Source organism: Scomber scombrus, chromosome 17 (assembly GCF_963691925.1).
Source record: "Scomber scombrus chromosome 17, fScoSco1.1, whole genome shotgun sequence".
In the NCBI taxonomy this organism is placed as follows: domain Eukaryota; kingdom Metazoa; phylum Chordata; class Actinopteri; order Scombriformes; family Scombridae; genus Scomber; species Scomber scombrus.
This window is the reverse complement of record NC_084986.1, coordinates 6473425-6492362: the sequence shown is the minus strand read 5'-3', so window position 1 is coordinate 6492362 and position 18938 is coordinate 6473425. Positions and strand designations below refer to the sequence as shown.

The 18938-nt window shown below is 38.5% G+C and overlaps 1 protein-coding gene across 2 annotated transcripts in view; it reads left to right on the top strand.

Moving 5' to 3' along the window:
- Window positions 1-18632, top strand: part of senp6a (SUMO specific peptidase 6a) — a gene marked incomplete at its 3' end in the record, with an annotated part of 28094 nt that extends 9462 nt beyond the window's left edge. Inside the window, 13 exon segments of one of the 2 annotated variants that reach the window (XM_062437564.1) lie at window positions 743-836; window positions 2695-2758; window positions 3218-3324; window positions 4422-4574; window positions 8703-8773; window positions 10965-11059; window positions 13004-13388; window positions 13484-13722; window positions 15632-15775; window positions 16537-16570; window positions 17001-17189; window positions 18027-18220; window positions 18448-18632. In XM_062437564.1, coding sequence (XP_062293548.1) covers window positions 743-836; window positions 2695-2758; window positions 3218-3324; window positions 4422-4574; window positions 8703-8773; window positions 10965-11059; window positions 13004-13388; window positions 13484-13722; window positions 15632-15775; window positions 16537-16570; window positions 17001-17189; window positions 18027-18220; window positions 18448-18632 — 1954 coding nt within the window. 2 annotated transcript variants of the gene reach the window in all.
- Window positions 18633-18938: the final 306 nt, after the last annotated feature.

Genomic DNA, 18938 nt, shown 5'->3' with positions numbered 1-18938 from the left:
TTATATCTAATTTTGTAAACTGTGTGTCACATTAGGAAAAGTGCATTTAAAAGGAATGTGTGTATACAGAGTTTTTGCAGCTCTCAAATGGAAAAATTGGTCAAATTTGACCCTAAATAGTATGTAAGGGTTAAATAAGTCTCCTCTGAGTGTCATTTTGCTCCAGTTCACAGCACATCAGTTCACGGTGAGAGAGAGGAGCAAATCCAAGTTTTTTTTTAAAGCAAATCATCAGTCAGTTTTTACAAAATTAAGATGATACATGCAGGTTTTGAAGTTTTGAGTTTCCAGCAGTATTTCTGTCCTTATTACTTTGGCACATGTGTCGTAGTTGCTCCTACACTCATGTCACGAATCATGATATTTCAAGTTTTAATAACAATTTTTATTCACAGAAAGAAGTTGGCTTTATCCAACCAGTATCATCACACTTTTATTGACTATAAAAGAAACAAGAAGCAAAAGGAAAGATGGAAAATATGATGTAAAAATGTCCTTTTGATGAAACTTTACTGCAGTGACATGAGTGTACATTTCTTATATTTATTAAATGATGCTTTTACAGTTGAATATGACCAAGGAACCTCTCCCAATGTTCCTCTTTTCTAACTATCACCAGTTTTTTTTAATAACATCTAGTTGAAATGATCAGCCCTGACATGTGGCGTCATTTCAACTGATGGCTGTGTGTTGCACTTGTGTCCTTGCACTGACTTGAGTCTGGTTTATTATTCAATTCAAGCTCTGGATAGATCAGAGACCAGGCGAGATGGAGGGTACAAGCACAACTGGAGCTTTTCTCTTTCTGGTGACAGTGAAGAGGAAAGGAGACATGAGTAAGCACTTCTCCAGCCCCCTCTTTCTCAGCACCACCAGCGCTGCACTGCATCACTTTCTCCACCACACAGCTCTGCCTCCCAGATAAAAAGGAAAAAAGACCCCAGTGACACCTCTGCTGATGAGCAGGCTATTCCTGTTTCTGATGATATACTCACTGGACCTGTTTTAGTGTAGCAGAACAGATCTCTGCAGCCACATAAAGCACTGTCTGCATATAAATCCTCTCTTCGGTTAGAGTTGAGTTGGAATCTGCTAGGGTTGGACCGATATGAAGAGTTTCTCCAGATCACATGTGTAGAAAAGATCTGTAAAACCTGCAATGTGTCTTTAATTATTTGAATGTGTCATTTATTTAAAAGTAGCAGGGCCACAAAGAACGATTATTTACTTCTTTCAATCTATTAATTGGTTGTTAATTTAGTCTATATAAGGTTAGAAGTTTTTTCCACACAGTCTAAAATCCAGAATTACTTGATTAACAATATTATAAAATAGAGAAAAGCTGCAAATCCTCAGTTGAGGAACCAGAGAACATGTGACACTTTTGTTTGACTTTAATGTTTAAACAGCTGTCAGAATTGTTGCTGAATAATAATCTGTTTAAGGGACGGATCGATTGGATTATCATTACTGTGCTAAAAGGCCGTTAGCTTGTCAGCCTCGCCCCAACCCTCTGAATGGTGGCCTACATCATGGATTTAGTAAGAGGTTTAAATAGGTTGGGTTTTTCTGGTGCTCATTGAACAACTATTTCCGCCAGTCGGGGAAAGAGTTGACCAATCAAAGCCTTGTAGGTGGGATTTAGACAGGGGAACGTAATCTTAGTACCGGTCGTATCCTTAGAGAATAGATCACTCACTGATTGATTAGAGCAAAAAAAAAAAAAAAAGCATTTATATGTGGAGGTTAAAAATCAAACAAGCATACACAATTGACTCAAAATAAATTAATGTGCATGGAGATAAAAGAAGCCTTATAGGTGTATTGCTTAACTCTAAAGACATGATATTCAGCACTGTGCAAAGGCTTTAGGTGCTTTAGATGTTTAGATCTGTCTCCATAATGCAGCATCATCAGGGAGGCGTCCGATCGATCCCAAATTTAATCCCCAGCATGACACGGTGAACTTTGTATGAAGTTAATTGATGAATAAAAAAAACATTAAGGTAATTATTTTGAAAGCATCCTCACTTTACTTTTAGTGCCTACATTTTTGCACAGTACTGTATATAAATATATAAATATAACTATATAAGAGAAAACTTGCACTAAAACAAAAAAAAGGTATCGCAAAATCTAAATTAAATATGCTCTAAGTCAAGTTATCAGTCAGGCTCTAGAGGGAATACTAGATGCATGTCAGGGCTGTGCAATATGACCATATTTATTGTATGATGATAAAAGAAAGTTGTTTAATATTATGCTTTATTGTTTATTTTGTTGGTGCATAGACCAGCAATTTACTCATTAAATTAGATACGTATCTCGTTATCAGGATATGAAATGACATATATTAGGATATGAGATTTTGGTCATATCGCACAGCCCTAATATGCATGCTTTTTAGAATGAAAATGGTAAAAATGTTAAGAAAAATGTAATCTCTTGGCACATTGAATACTAAAACGATTAAATACGCATAATAACATGAATATATAAACACCATATCGGTCAAACCCTAGAATCCACTTCATCTCCTTTCATTTTGCAGAGAGTTCATTTTATTCTACACTGATATACACTTACACACACACACATGTTTTTAACTGAGCACCTTTCTATTTAATGTTAATCTAAACTAAGACATGCACACGATTCTGACCACACTTTCACTTTGTGTGCGTTTCCTCTCAGTGCGAGTGTGGTGACCATGGAGGAGATGGACAGGCAGCAGCCAACCTCCCCCGAGGAGAAAAAGGTAAAGCTGTTCTCCTTCTCTCTCTCTCTCTCGCTTCCCGACTCACCCCTGCTTGTCGTTGACTCCCATCGGGGGGCCGAGGTGGCTCTCCGATCGGCCCTGCAGTCGGTGCAGATGGTGCCAAAGCCTCGCTGGCGCCCGAAGGACCCGAAGGACCTCGGCAGACTGAAAAGGAACACTGCTGGGTTGCTCAGGGAGTCATTTTCAGCTGCTGCTGCTGTTGATGTTGTTGTTGTGGTGGAAGTGTGAGTGGCTGTGGGGTGTTGGCTTGTAATCGTTCTACAGAAGATAACTTTCACATTAGATCAGATTTTTGTCATTACAGTAACAGAAAACCTGCAGGGAATTAAAGCAGTTAATGTTTTGGTAACTTTAGCTTCTGTGGTCAGTACAAAACATGTTTACTTGATGAATTAAACCATTTTTTGTTTCGTATTCATTAGTGTGTCCTCTCTCCAGACTCCCACTCTTAGGCACTTCACTTCCTCTGACCCTTTGAGAACGTATGAAAACCGGCCAAATAATCACATTAGGCCTGTGAACAGGCTGGCACCCAAAAAGCTCAGGTATGCTAAATACTGTTTATATAAACTCTGCTGTTACATAATTATAATTTAAAATAAGTCATACATTTGGAAAAGAAAGTGAGTTTAATTCTATTGTTAGTTCTCAAATTGATATTTTGTGAGAAGAATCACCGTTTACTGTGTTCACCCCGCCACATAATGATAATACAGCTACATTTATTTTTTTTAAATGTGATTTACTATGATTTTAATGTTTAGTAAAATTGTTGCTTTTTCAGTTTTTTCAGTACTTTTATGCATTTGAAAAATAATTTCAATTCCTCTGTATTTTAGTATTATACTGACAGTTTGAGTGACAATTTCTATACATTTATAGGAATTGATAGTAAATAAAAGATGGAACTAATTCATTTATTTATTTATTTTTGTAAAATTATTGCTTGTTCTGTTATTTTTCTTGTACTTTTATGCATTTAAACATTTTTTTTGTATTTTACTGGCAAGCGTTTATAGAAAAGGATACTAAATAAAACATACATGATAAATCTAATTCATTTATTTATCTTATACAAAAATATTAGATATTTTCTATTTTTAATTTCTTCTTTTGCCACTTTATTACTTAGTTATTACATAGTTTATTTACTCAGTTTGTTCAGTAATGGCAATTCTATGGGAACAAACAAATAAATAAGATAACTTATTTTTAAAAAGACATAATGGTTTTACAAGCTTTCTTCAGGCAGATAAAATCAACAATTACAGAAGATGATTTAATAGTTTTAATAAATTGGAAAAGGAAATGAAGGAATAAATAAATGGAGGGAGGGAATGAAATAATTAAATGGTAATTGGACTCTATGGCCATGTAAACAGCATTTGTAGCATTTAATTTGTGTTACTGTAACTAACTTTATAGATATTGTAAAAGCTTAATTAGTGAAAGAATATGCATTTGGTTTAGGTATCACTTAACTTCACTTACCCTGTAAATTTGACATTATGTGCTAATATATTTACACTGTAAAATATCTGGTGAGCATCATTTTCAAATAAACTTTTTTATTTAACATCTGACTTTACGTTCTCCTCCTCTTCCTCCTCTTCCTCCTCCTCCTGCTCCTCTTCTATTGCAGCGTGGACCCTCTCACAGTAGCAACGTCCTCCCCAATGCCCAACAGAACCAACTATTTCATCATCAGTCCAGCAACCTCACAAGGCATCGTCCTACAGGGGCGACACTTTCAGCACACGCACATGCCCTCCACAATAAGGAAACCTGTCCAAAGGTAAGACACTGAGTCTGAGCAGCATTTTAAAACTGTCCTGCTGGTGTTTGGGAAGATCTATTCTGTGTTTTCTTACTTTTGCTCCTCTCTTTTCTCTTCTGTTACATTTCTTTTATTCTATTTGGTGGTTATTGCAGAATCTATTCAAAGTATCAGTGACTAGTTGCCGTTCCTGCCTCCATAAGACTACTTAATCTGACTATATTTGTTAATTCACATCGTTTGCCTTTTGATGGAAAATGTATTCATGGCATTAAAAGTGCAAACTGCATGAAAGTGTGTATTTTATAATTGTATTTGATGCACACAAGATATTCTTCAGTGTAGATGAGAGTGATTCTGAATCTGCTCTGGTTCATTAAATTCATCCTCTGGATACACGAGGGTCTGGTTTACAAAACGAAAGGAGAAAAAAAAGAATTACGGCGGATGAGTTAATTGCATTAGTGAGATGTTTCCCTCTCTCTTTGATTTTTATCTACAAGCAGCCTTGATTTGAAAGAAAGGTAAGACTTTCATCCAGCTGCATCACTCAGTCTCTTTGTGAAGTCAGTGGATGTAATTTCATGCTGACAAAACATCACACATTTAGTTTTCTCTGGGGGCTTTGTGTGTCAGCTGCATCTTCTGTGGACTGTGATACTTAATGCTACTGTGTGGTTTTTGTCCTTTCCATGATATTATGGCTGCAATGATTATATTCATTATCAATTCATCTGCAGGTTATGTCCTCAGTTTTTCATTTTGTCTGTAATATGTCAGAAAATGGTGATTATAACTACCTAAAGCCCATGTTGTCAAAAAAAATAGATTTTTGTCTGATCAACAGTGTAAAATGGAAAGATATTCAGTTTACTATCATGTATGACACGTAAAAGCTTCAAAAGTTAATTTTGAGAAGCTGTAACCAGTAACTTGGAACTTCTGCTGTCAAAAGTGATTTAAAGAATATGTGATGACCGAAATAGTTGCCAAAACAGTTATTTTTCTGTTTAATGAACTAATCGTTTCAGCTGTACATGACTGTAAACAGCAATTAAAAGTAACTATAATCTGTATTTTTATAACAACACTGTCTGAGCTGACGGTGTGTAACGTGTTGGCAGCTTCCCTCTGCTTTATGGAGCTTTAGAGTCAGTTTCAGCTCAACTGCTCAGCTGTAACTTTACTATTTTGGTGGATTCTCAGTGTTTTCATCGTGCATCTTCAGCCACACACAACAAACTGGGTGGACATTTCCCAAATGCATTATCTGATGTTTTAAACTGCTATTATTGATGTAGTAATATTTTAATCAAAATGCCTTTATATTCAGTGTTGTCAGCTTCTCAAACGCGATTTGAAGCTTTTCTGTGTCATACGTGACAGTAAACTGAATATCCTTTGATTGGATATTTGGAGGCATCTCTTTGAGCTTTAAGAAACTATATTTTCTAATTTTTTGACATTTTATAGACAAAATGATTAATAGATTAGTTGTAGAGGCAGTCATTGTGGAGAAAGATTGTTGATATTTAAACTAAACACCCAAATAATTAAATACACCCGTCCCTTCTCGCTCATTCAGAAGCTCTGCACCAAAATAATGGAGGTGTGACACTAAAAACTGGATTAGCTGACCAAAAGAAAAACAGGGCAAAATCCAGGGCGTTGTGTCAGCTGTAGTCACTTCTGTTCCTCTCACACTTTATCACAAGTGGGGGAAAAAAACTTTATGTCATGTGAGCACAACAGTCCATCCACACTCTCCGCCCCTCTGTGGCCTCTCCACTCCTCACTCCAACTGCTTTCAGCGTCTCTGTCCACAGAAGCAGCCGTCTGTCAGCCGCAGCTTCTTAGGAGGTGAGAGGACAACGGCCAGTCAAACCGCCTTCTTTAGACTGTAGAAACAGTAGAGACAGTAGAAATTTACTGAACTAAAATAATCTGCATGTCAGCTCGACTAGAAGAAATCCACTGCCTTTTTATTTATTGATTCATTGATCCTATTTCCACACCCACCATATCAAGTTAGGGGAATCTGCCTGTAATGAAATAGACAAGCTCACAGCTACACTGAAAGCCTTGATCAATCATATAGATGCAGTTACTGAGTTTGAAATGCATATAGAGCAGGCAGGATATTAGTGTATACAGCTGCCTGCTCAGATTACGCTTCGCTAAACGTGACAGAAATTGCATAAAATAACACAGGTGGTTTCAATAGGTGTGATTTCAGTGTGGTTTGATACATTAAAACAGAGACATATCTGTTGACACGCAAGTAATGGACATCAAAAACACTTCCTGTGTGATTTGGCCACAACTTCTTTCTCTTTCTCCAGTTTATAAAGCCCTCTCCCAACATGCAACAGGTGCTGGAGATGGTGGACTGTCCTCCTGTCTTGTGTATGAGCCACACACAAAAGCATATTGAACAATCTCTCTCCAGAATTGCTCCACATTTTAGTACAGGAAATAAAAGACAGACTAATCATTGATGAAAATAATTGTTGGTTGTAGCTCTTGTTCCAACCTATGTAGGAAGGATTCAAGAGTCATTCAAAGGTTTATTATCACAGGCACAGAGAATATGTTGCAGTGTACAACAAAATTCAAGTTTGTAGCCGTCTTTTAATGCTATCTTTAAAAAAACAAAAAACACAGAAATGTTCTTTAAGTAAAACAGGGACTTAAGACACTTTCACGCAGTCGTGTGACTTAGCAAGTTTCAACAGTCGACATTTCGACAGTCTGATAATCAGCTCTCCTCAGCCTGAAAGAGAACAGACACTGTAGTTTTCATGCAATGGTGAAATACCTGTGGCTCAGCACGTGTCATCTACGTCGATCTTACAACCACTGAGCGACCTTTGACCCGGATCAGCTGAGTCCGTTTACAGCAAAAAAAACCACATACTGCATTTCACAACAAAAGAAGATTGTAAACTAATTGACTCAGTACAAATTACTCTTGTTTTATGTTTCTATATTTATTGAGAAACTTTTTGAGACTTGTCATTTGTGGGCATTTTATTCCAGTTTTTAGGGTCTGATGTTGACAGTAGTCTTAACTTTTTATTGGAAGAAGTTGTGTGGGTTGTGCACATAGACTGTATATAAGAAATAGATGTAACATCCGTGTTGTCACCCATTGGTTTGTGGACTGCTGCTCGGGAAAAATAAAAACACGGATTCTACTTATATCGGCATCAGGAGGAGCCTGAGGAGCCCTCCTGAACCTGTGAACCAATCAATCTGTCAATCACAACGTAGCCACGCCCTAATGCATACCCTGCTTTATCGTCAAATATAAAATCAGGGAGGCCAAAATGTCACAAATGAACATCATACTGCATTGAAGAAGGCTTTAAACTAGCGATTGAGACCATAAACACATTTTGAAAACGTTTACTGAGGTTAGAAATCAAGTGAGAAGTTGGTGAATTCTCCATTGACTTGTATAGAGACGGAAGTCCTTTTGACACCAGAACGGTCGCCCCCTGGTGGCCTTTTGATAGAATGCAGTTTTAAGTTACGTTGGCCTCATTTCAGAGGACCGGAACTCCCCGCCTGGTTGTGCAGCATGAACAGCCTGTTTACAAGGTAATTGCTGTCCCAACAGGCCTTGAAAGTCCTTGAAAGTTGATTGATTTTGGAGGGGGGGGAAAGCGCTTTTCAGCATAAAATTGGATATTGAAGAGTCTTCATTTTTTTTACTCATAGACATTTATTATCACTACATGCTGTGACTGCTCTGCTTCTGCTTGACCAATAGAATGGTGCTTCATTTGTTCCTCTCAAACTTGCTGTGCTGTGTTCATGGTGCCCTCTGAAAAAAATGATAATTAACTGATAATTCAAGTCAGGTGTCCATATGAGCAGTGAAAGAGGTTTTCTTCACTGCTGAGATCCACTTCAAATAGGTGTTGTTCATCTGGATGTTTCACCATGGTATACAATACAATACCCATCAAAAGTTCACTTGAATGATAAATTATGTGCAAACTTTTGACAGCTGCTATGGAGTAAAAATGGAGCACAAAGCTGCACATTTCTAGTGTCTCATCGCTGTCGGATGTTTATGTAAAACCAGTTTTTTTTCCAGAGTGGTTTCACTGACTGAACTTTGCATTTCTTCCCTTGCAGAAACGACTTCTCCACCACGCAGCCAACTGTGGAAATGGATAGCATTGTACTCACCTGTCCAGAAATCCCAGGTAGAGTTCACAGCTCACCAGACACATCACACCTTTTTCTTTTTTCTTTTTTTCTCCCCCCCCTCAAGTCTCAAGCTGTTTTTGAAAATGAGGAGGATGCTGGTGATTACAGGCAGATAGCTGGTGTTGAATTTCAATGTGTTTGTCATTTTCCTCCCGCTGGAAGGGAAGGGACTGGATTGTCGTGTGTGTGTGCGTGTACGTGGCTTTGAATGTTTATGATGAATACTGATCAGTATCTGTGTTGGTGGAAAATGTGAGCTGGCTGTGTATGCTATGCTCTGTGTATTTATGTGTGTGTGTGTGTGACAACCAGCAGCGTCTGCAGGCCTGAACATCCTCCTCCCCGCTGCTGCTGTAAGAGGGAAGAGGCGGAGAAGGAGGAGGAGGAGGAGGAGATCTCAGGTCTCCCACATTAATTCTCAAAGCTCCTGCAACTTCCTGGCAGAGAGTAGAGGAGCTTAATGAAACACTCACTCAGCTAATGAAGGCTCAGTTAGCAAAGCAACTCCTTGAATATGATTACACACACAAATAAAAAAGGGGTAAAATAAAGTTAACCTTGGAGGAAAACGCTTATCTAAGACAGTTTGTCTGTTGCCTCTTCAATTGCCGTGTTTATATTTTTATTTTAGAAGACAAAAACTGAATAAAAGGAGGCTACTGATGTCTCAGGAAGCGATGAATCAGTGAGTGTTCTTATGTTGTGCACTGAGATGTTCTGGTACTCATAAGAACAAGCTATTAAAGTCAGATATATCCTGAATGTTATAGTCTCATGTCGGCTAACAAGACTGTTATTTCTTCTGGGAATCCGAGGACAAGAGTGCAGGGCTGGAAATGACTGTTTTTAATGACGGTTGCTGGAAGTCAGAGTTTCTTATGCTTAATATTCTAAAAGCAAATGCAAGAGTTGTTATTTGATATGTTGATGTTAAAAAAAGAATGTAAATAAATATAATCAGGTTATCAGAAAAAGTTCAGTTCAGTTCAAGTCAGAATGAAAAGCTTCTCTAAAATATTAGTCATGATATCTTTCCAAAAGTAGCAAAATAAAATCGATTATAACTCATTCAGATATTTTTTGTCATTGAATCACTTATTTAAATGAAAGAAAGTTTGGCACGTGTCCCGTCTTGTCAGCTCCAGTGAATACCTGTTTGTACAGTGTTTTGACATCCAGATTCAAATGCACAATGAAATAAATCTTGAACTCAATTAAAATAATATATTTAGAGGATTTTGTATGAATGTGCTTCCTCAGCGCTTTGTTTCAGAATTCCAAACATCTGAAAACTTGCTACTTTTACTTGTCTTCCATTTAAGGATGTTTTGGAAGTTTTAGGCATTTGTTAAAGTTGTTTTGTGCTCTGGGAAATTGTAATTCTTCAGTTTTCTAACGGTAAATGGTCTGTACTTATATAGCGCCTTTCTAGTCTTTTCGACCACTCAAAGCGCTTTACACTACAACTTATTCACCCATTCACACACATTCATACACTGATGGCAGGGGCTACCACGCAGGTTGCCAACCTGCACATCAGGGGAAGTTAACATTCATACACCGTTCGCACAGCAACGGGAGCAATTTGGGGTTAAGTGTCTTGCCCAAGGACACATCGACATGTGGACTGGAGGAGCTGGGAATCGAACCGCCAATCTTCCAATTGGAGGACGACTGCTCTACCTCCTGAGCCACAGCCGATTAAGACCAAACAATGAATCGATTAATCGAAAATACTGCAGATTAATCTTTAATTGTAGTCTATTTTCCTGTAATATAAGATTTCCTGTTGTACCTTGTCTATATTCTTCGATTGAGGATTTATTAAAAAAACTGATCAAAGTACGAATACAAGAGAATATGAGGACCACTTTTTTATTGTCATCTCACCACAGTTACATTTATACTTTTCATTTGAAATGAAACATGAAAATTGTGTTTCCTCGAACTTTGGTGATAAAGTAGTGTAAATGCATAAAGGTATTTATGTAGATAAGAATAAAGAGTATAGAGTGCAACCGAGAAATGGTGCAGGCAGTTGAAATTGCAGCAGCATTCACAAACATGGATTGTGCACATACACGTTTAATATAATGTATTTGGCTAATGTACTACTTAATATCAATACATTCGAAAAGTGAGTTTCTGCTAATGTTTTAATTGTTTTTATTGCTTTAACTTTTGCAGCAGAGGACACCCTGAACATCAAACGGCGCATCCAGCAGAAGAGGAAACCCTTGGAAGGCTGCTGTAGTTTTCCCACGCAGGTCAAAGCAGCAGAGGTACGAAAAAAAACAAAGATCTGCTTACACAACAGCAGCACAGAGCTTAAAAACTTCATTACCCAGAAATCCCACGATACACGTCACAGCCCTGATTGTCATCTACTCAAGTCAGTCTTAAGAGGATGTTGATGAATTTAGATTTGGATAATAATCTTAACCGTCTTTGTTAAGGGGATGTGAGATACTCTTGCATTATGACTTGTACTTTACTGTTTCCATCCCTGTATATGAGATATTAAGGGTGTGGTGCCACTTCTCAAGCTGCTGCTGCTACTGCTGCATCATCCTCTCATCACTTTGTCCTCAAATCCTCTCCAGCACACCTCCGACACTGCAGCTGGAGCCACGGATAGACACAGAGCTGCTGTAGATGTGAGCTTTGATCCACAGACTGTAATGTGTTGTGTGGGACAAAATGCTGTGATCAGCCAATGACCTTTTTAGAGACACAGTGACAGACAGTGTGAGTGGAAAAGCTTTATCACAGATACCGAGTTCTTCTGCACTGCGGCTTTCACCACAGTGAGCTGAATATAAGGGAAACATTCAGCTACTCTTTCTAAAAATACATAGATCTTATAGGACTGGATGGATAAATGTGAAACTCAGCCAACTAGTCATTAAAATTCTATATTTGCATCGCCGAGAACAAAGGTCGACAAACTGTGTCAGATACGAGCACGGCAGAAATTAAAGACATATTTTAGGATTTAATGTGACTTACTCTTCCAGGAGGTATATATTTATCTGTGATGTGCAACAAGAATAAATATCCATGAATCTGCTTAGAAATCGCAGGAAAAAGACACTCCCCATAACTGCAGAAGTTGCCTGAGAATCATCACATTTTAAAGTTTTCTTCGGTATCGGAGCAATCCTATGATGGTTGTTTGTGCATCCATAGCTACACTGCAAACTGGAGCTGCTAATAGCTAATTCTGCACACTTTTAATGCCATTTTGTCAAAATTGTAAACTAACACAAGCTAAAAATAACAGGGCTCAAACCTGTAGCCCACAGTTTACTCACTGAATCCGTGGTGATACTATATATCCTGTTTTAATCCCTAAAGCATCATGGGAACTGTAGGAAGCAAGGGATCACAACAGAAATAAGCCTCAGGACTTTATTGTGTTATCCTGACTTTTCATTTTATGGAAGCACTTAATGAATGCCCTGGTAGAGCTGGTGGTTTTAGAATGAAGTCAAGTCAAGTACATCAATCAATCACCTCAATTATCCTTAGAATAATAATAATAATCATAATAAGAGACTCAGAATCCATTAATAACTAAGAATTATATTCCTGGAACACAGACACTACATTACAGTTTTTTTATGAGTTGACCAAATATTGATGGATACATTTATCAACTCCCGAGAGCTGTGCTGGAGTCAGTTTTTTCCACTTTCCATCAGAGCTAAAAGATTATAAAGAATGCACAGTGTTGAGCTGCTTTTTGCTTTAATATACTAATATGATAGACCAGACTTTTATATGCTCCATTAATCAAGCTTCATGTAGATTAAATGAGTAGATTTAACATGAAAGATGGCGCTTGATGGTGACAAACCCCCTGGGGAATTATCACCAACTCTACTGAGCTTTTCCGCCTCTTTAAGTGCAGTTTAGGTTTTACGGCACATTTACTATTGTGGTTCAGCTCTTATCTGCATCATTTCCTGCAGCAAACAGTCTCTTTATAAGCACCAGCAGCAAACAGCAGACGGACTCAGTTTAAATACTAGCTGGTGAAGAAAGTGGAACATTTAGCAGCTAAAAAGACAGACATGAAAGAAATAGAAGCTTAAGTGAATATTTGACTTGCACTCACCAGGTGGATGCTATCATGACTCTAAAGCTTATTATGGAGTTCTTCTGACCCCAAGAGGCTCAAAAATACTCCTTTTAAAGTCTTGATGAGTGTTTTTCTTTGGCAGCCTCTCCGGCCGGTCTACCAGGCGGTGTGCATGAAGTGCAACAAGCTGATCGACGACAGAGGCAAGTGTCATAACTGTTGCGGCCCGGCGCTGCTGGCCTGTCAGCAGGCCACGCTCTCATCCCCGACCCCCCGACCCCCAATCCGATCGCAACCCTCCCCCGGACCAAACAGCCTGCCGCAGAACTTCTACAAACCGGCCACGACCATGAGGGCGCCCCGTGGGGAGACTCTGCCCGTACGCATCACGAGCACTAAAGGAGCCATGCTGCCTCTGAACGGCAGGGCTCCTCTGTTAGCCGGGACCTCGAGCTGCTGCGGCGCCAGGAGCGTGCCCAAAGGGAAGAGGACGACGTCGGCCCAGCAGCTCGAGCTCAACGACCCCAGTGAGTAAAAAGATGCACCGATGAGGATTTTGAGATTTCGTAAACTCACAAACTCCTCATTGCAATATTGAGTTTTTTTTATGTTTCCTCCGCAGTCGTCCTATCCAGCGACGACGAGGACGAGGCCGACAACGCCAGCACGGGAAGCGTCAACAGACTAGACAGCGTTTCCCCGCGGCCCGCCGACTCAGCGCACTCTTCACCGGCGCCCTCTGGAGGCAGAGTGGAGGCGGCGGTTAAAAGCACCGCAGAGCAAGAGGAGCTGAACACAGAATTCTTTGAAGACGTCAACATGAAGATCACGATACCGCGGAGAGCACGGATGAAAGATCAGGTGGGACTTTTTAACTCCTCCTGCATGTAGCCGACAACAAGGAGAAAGACGCAGTTGGGTTTTGCATTAAATCCATTTTATTATATTTCTCTATGTATTTTCTTATGCACACATGGCTGGTTATCTTCACATTGTGGTTCAACTGTGCAGCCACTCTAACATAGACGGAGCATGCAGGAAATGACTTAACTTCCTTACTCACTCAGTAAGCTGGAAAATAACAAATAATAAAAAAATACATCTTCAAATTGCTTCAGTCCCGAAGCCAACAGTAGTAGTATTAAACTACATGGCAAATAAAAGCTGCAAATCCTCACATTTATGGAGCTGAAACCAAATAATGTTTTTGCTTTATAGCTTTAAAAGTGACTGATCTATTCTGACTCATTATTAGTCTAAGCACCAATTTACATTAATAAAACCCACATCAGTCATTAATAAATGTTAATCTTATAGAAAAAATACATTCATAATCACTATTTTATGGTTCAATCGAACATTTTATAGAATATAATGAATACAACATGTTCAAATGCTGATTTTTTTTTAAAAATAAACAGGTCAAATTTGCATTTAAAATCTGCACAAAAATTAAGAAAATTATGTATTTTGTCTCCATTTTTGTATACTGTGGGTCACATTAGGAAAAGTCTGGCTAGGATAAAACGTGTATATGGTGTTTTTACAGCTTTAAAATGTGAAACCCTGAACAGTGTGTGAGGGTTAATCGACTAATCGTTGCAGCTCTATACATCTTTCAGGTGTTCACTCTCTCTCACTCTAATATTAATTAAAACATCACACAGTCTCACAACAGTAAACTCCACAGAACAGCGCATCAAACGAAGCCATCACTCTTTAATCTGTTACTGATTTAGTTTTTATAGACATGAAGCACCTGCTGGCCTAGTTAACTCTATACACACACACACACACACACACACACACACACACACACACACACACACACACACAAACCCACCAAAATGATCTGAAACTTATAATAAATAGTAGTAGTAGTAGTATGGCTCTAGCTAACAATTGTTTCATTCATTATCGATTAATCTTTTGATTATTTCTAAATCAATCAATTAGTTGTTGGTTATATAAAATGTGGATCACTGTTTCCCTTAAACCCAAAGTGGCCAACCAGTCCATGACTCAAAGGTATTAAGTTTAATATCAAAGAGGACTAAATAAAAGAGAAAATATTCACATTTGAGAAGGTGAAACAAGGGTATTTGGACAGTTACACATTATTTGGATCTTCAGGCGCTGTGCTTCCTTTCATATCTCTCTGATAGATTTTTTCCTCATCTCCAGGCATTATTAGCTAAACTTGTAAACGCACCTTTTCCTCTCTGCTTCGTCCTTCCTGTCCAGACTAAAACGGCGTCTACCACCTTTTCTCTTTCACTGAAATTGTTGTAATCTGCTCTCAGTAAACAAAATGTCAGGAAGTGGCTGCGGAAATGGAAATCATATGTGATTTAATCTTCAATTTTCTGTGGCTGACTTGCTCATCTGTCCTGTGCCCAGTAGGAGGAGAATGACCTGCTTTGTCATTTTAATGTGAACAGAGGTATTTGCAGACATGAGCTGCAACTCCTGCTTTGTGTATTTTTTCTAGAAAAGTAGCCAAGTGTCCAATTCCTTATAAAGCCCTAAACTTTGGACATTGTGTTTTAAAAGGGCTGCTTCTCTCACACAGTTCTTCCTATATTGATGTTCACCTACTCAAATTAAAGTTGAGACTTGGCACTTTAATATCATATTCATTACTTTACTCAAATTGAATGTGCTGAAGTCCAAAACCTTAATGCCAGGACTGTATTTTAATGCACTTTTAAAGATCACACCTGTCTTCTTTTCCCTGAAGTCACATGTTTGCTTTTTCCTTTTCTCGCAGTTTGGAAATCAACCCCCAGTCGAGCAGTTTTCCCCCAGAACAAAGAAGCCCAAAATCTCGTCCGATAAGTGTCACAGTATCATCCTGGAGTGTCGGAGTGTGAGAGTAGGAACTCTACGTAGGATGGTGACGAAGCCCGTTGTTGTAAGTAATCTTAGCGCCTGTCTGCCAGACTCTGCAGCCTGTTTGTTATCACTTTAAGCTTCACATATCATTAATGAACAACATATGACCCCTGTGACCCCATTCTAAAATGCTGAATGAGTTTAATTTGTGCTGTGTAGTGCTCAGGGCTCAGTTCAGGGCTAAAGCCAGGATATTAGAAATTAGGTCATGAGTCCAAATTCCCTTTAACACCAATCTGAACCCCCAAGAAACTTTGAATTAGATGCCAAAGAGAGGAACTTTTTTTTCGCTATTCTTATTTATAGCAATTTAACTGGTCACTAAATGTTCTTTCAAGGCGTTATTCTTTCTTTAGATTAGAACTGTTACATTTTGAGTCTAAATATATATTAAAATGTGAAGCTGCTGTTTAGACGTTTACTCAACACTTCTTCAGTTGTTTCATAATCAAAGCTTTGCAGGAAAGTGAAAGGATTTTCATGGTGTCACATTGAAGTTTAATTAACAACAAATTAACGCAAACTTTTTTCATCATAAACAGGAAGTCTTCTTAAGAAAATATGATCAAATGTAAAAGTGAAAGTACAGGCCAGACTCTACTGATAATCTGCCTCACAGTACAGTTAAAAGTGTATTTGTTGCACAGGTAACTAAGAAAATATGACTTCTTAGGGAAAAATAAAGATCCAGAAAATCCAGTTCAGAGTCCAGATTTGAAGCTGAACTTTAAAAACATAAATTAATGATTAATTTCACTCTTCTGTTTTTGTGCTTTTCAGTTTTCCATCGACCAAATCCAGCTTGAAACTGAAGGTATGAAGCAGCAGTAAAACACATTAGTGTATTATGAGTTACGGTTTTTCCAGTGCAATTTTGTACCCATGCATTCATCCAATCTCATTTTATTCATAATTTATTAATATGGATGCATAGAGATTACAGCAAATATGACATTTGTTTAGGTATTTTGGTCACTCATTGGCCATTACTGGAAATAAAATCATAAATCTGGCATTATGTACAAATATTTTTCAGACTTCAGTAAGCAAGAAAACTTCTGCATTCGTCTGTAAAGCAAAGCTAAAACTTGAGAAAGACAGACACACAGAAGTCAAGTTATAATATTGTTAAATCTGTTATTTACAAGTTCTGTTTTTCATCTTTTCATAGTTTTTTTTTTTCATACTTTTCTGCAAAAGTGACTGATTGAACAAGTGAATCAAATGTGTGTGTTACTCGTCAGACTCGGTACGCGGCATGACGGAGAACGTTTGCCTCCAGGCGTCGGAGCTGATCAGCTGTGAGTGGTGCAGCGTCCGGAAACTGCCGGTGTTGTTCTTCCAGACGGCTCCGGAGGAGTGCGCCCGCCTGCGCACGCAGCTCAACATGTCCAACGAGAAGGGAGGACAGTGGTACAACTGCTCCGGAGAACGTGAGTACAAAGATACACAAATTCACATCCAACCTGAAAATATAATGTGTTCTTTTATAACTACAGAACAATTTAATAATATCAGTCAGTGTGTCAGTATGCATCCACATTTTTTATTTTAATACTTTTTCTTACTTTATGACTACAAGGATATGCCACAGATTTATCATTGTACTCCTATAACATTGGTGAACTCGTGATGGACAGTTAACAAAAAAATAAAGGATCAGAATCGATGCAGCAGAACCAGTGATATCATTATTTTTCATTCATCAAAACATGGCACATACATTACCCACAATGCAACTCAACCACTAATAGTTTGGTTTATGATTCGAGTGGGTTATGCTAGTTGCAGCTAACGTAGCCTGGAGCTGCTAGGCTACAGAGGTCTGCTAACCTCTGTTCTCTCTAACTTCACACCCCCACATTTCCTTACTTTTTATACACATTTGCAGTTTATATAATCAAAAATGAATGACTGTGTTAAGACGTTAGGATTTTTCAAATAATGCATTAAACTCAGTGTCACTGTCATCATTCATTAACTCATCAGTCCTAATGATTGTTAATGGCCTTGTTACACTACTATTTGTTAAATTGTACTCAAGCCATTGATCTCTAATGTGGCTCTGAAAAAAAAAATATTGAAAGACAAAGGGAGGATCATTGTGCAAATACTATGTATACTATAACATATGAACCAAATTACTTTTAGGTACAAACACCTGCTTTGTTTATTTTTAAATAAATTATTATTTAAATAACAAATGCCAAAATATTAAGTACATAGAAAAAGTAATTAAAGTAAAAACTCTCCTCTGTGCTGTTATCCAGAGTCGGACGAAAAGTACATTGTTCTGATCTTCGAGAACGGCCTGGTGATGAAGGAGCAGATGATCCTGGAGGACATCCTGCGAGAGATCGGCAGGACCAACAACATCAGCAACTTTCCCGCCAAGCTGCCCTTCGAAGAGGCCAACATCCGACTGGTCAACTATAACAAGCTGTCCAAGCAGAAGGAGGAGAAGGTGGGTGGGGGGCTACTGAGACTTACTGCTCATGAGTCACTGGTACAGATCAGGAGGACTGCAACTAAAAATTATTTTCATTATCTGTTAATTAAACATTTTTCCCCCCTAAAATTTTCTGTAAAATATTGGTTCTGTTTGTCTTAATTCCTGGAGGGATTGTTTATAGATTACAATTTATTGTTTTCATTTTCTTGGACCTCACAAACACCGTTTCCTCTCTGCAGGTGAAGCCAGTACAAACCCCTCCCAAAATCTCGCAAGGTTCCCCGGTTGGCAAGGTCCCTCAGGTTACCACGGTGATGCCCGTACGCACACGAATGTCCACTCGGCAGCAAACCAGCGCCTACTTTGAAGAGGACGACGAGGACATGACGGACCTCCAGCCCACCTTCTCTGGACCAATCGTCAAGTGAGTGACTGATGATGAAATGACCACAAAATAATTTAAAAAAAATCAATTTAACAGAAGAAATGTTGCACAGGTGAAATGTCACAACTTTCTAAAAAAAATGTTCTCACTGTAAAACAATTTTCCTCACTTTCCAAAAATGTACTAACAGACGTTTCTCTCTTAAATACGTCACGGTAGCGACATCTATTCATTATCAGCATGTGGAGTCATAAAATAGGGGTTCCAAACCACCGGTCTGTGGACCAGTACGTGACCACTGCAAAGAAAAAGTAGGAGACGCCAAAAAAAGCTGACTATTGTAAG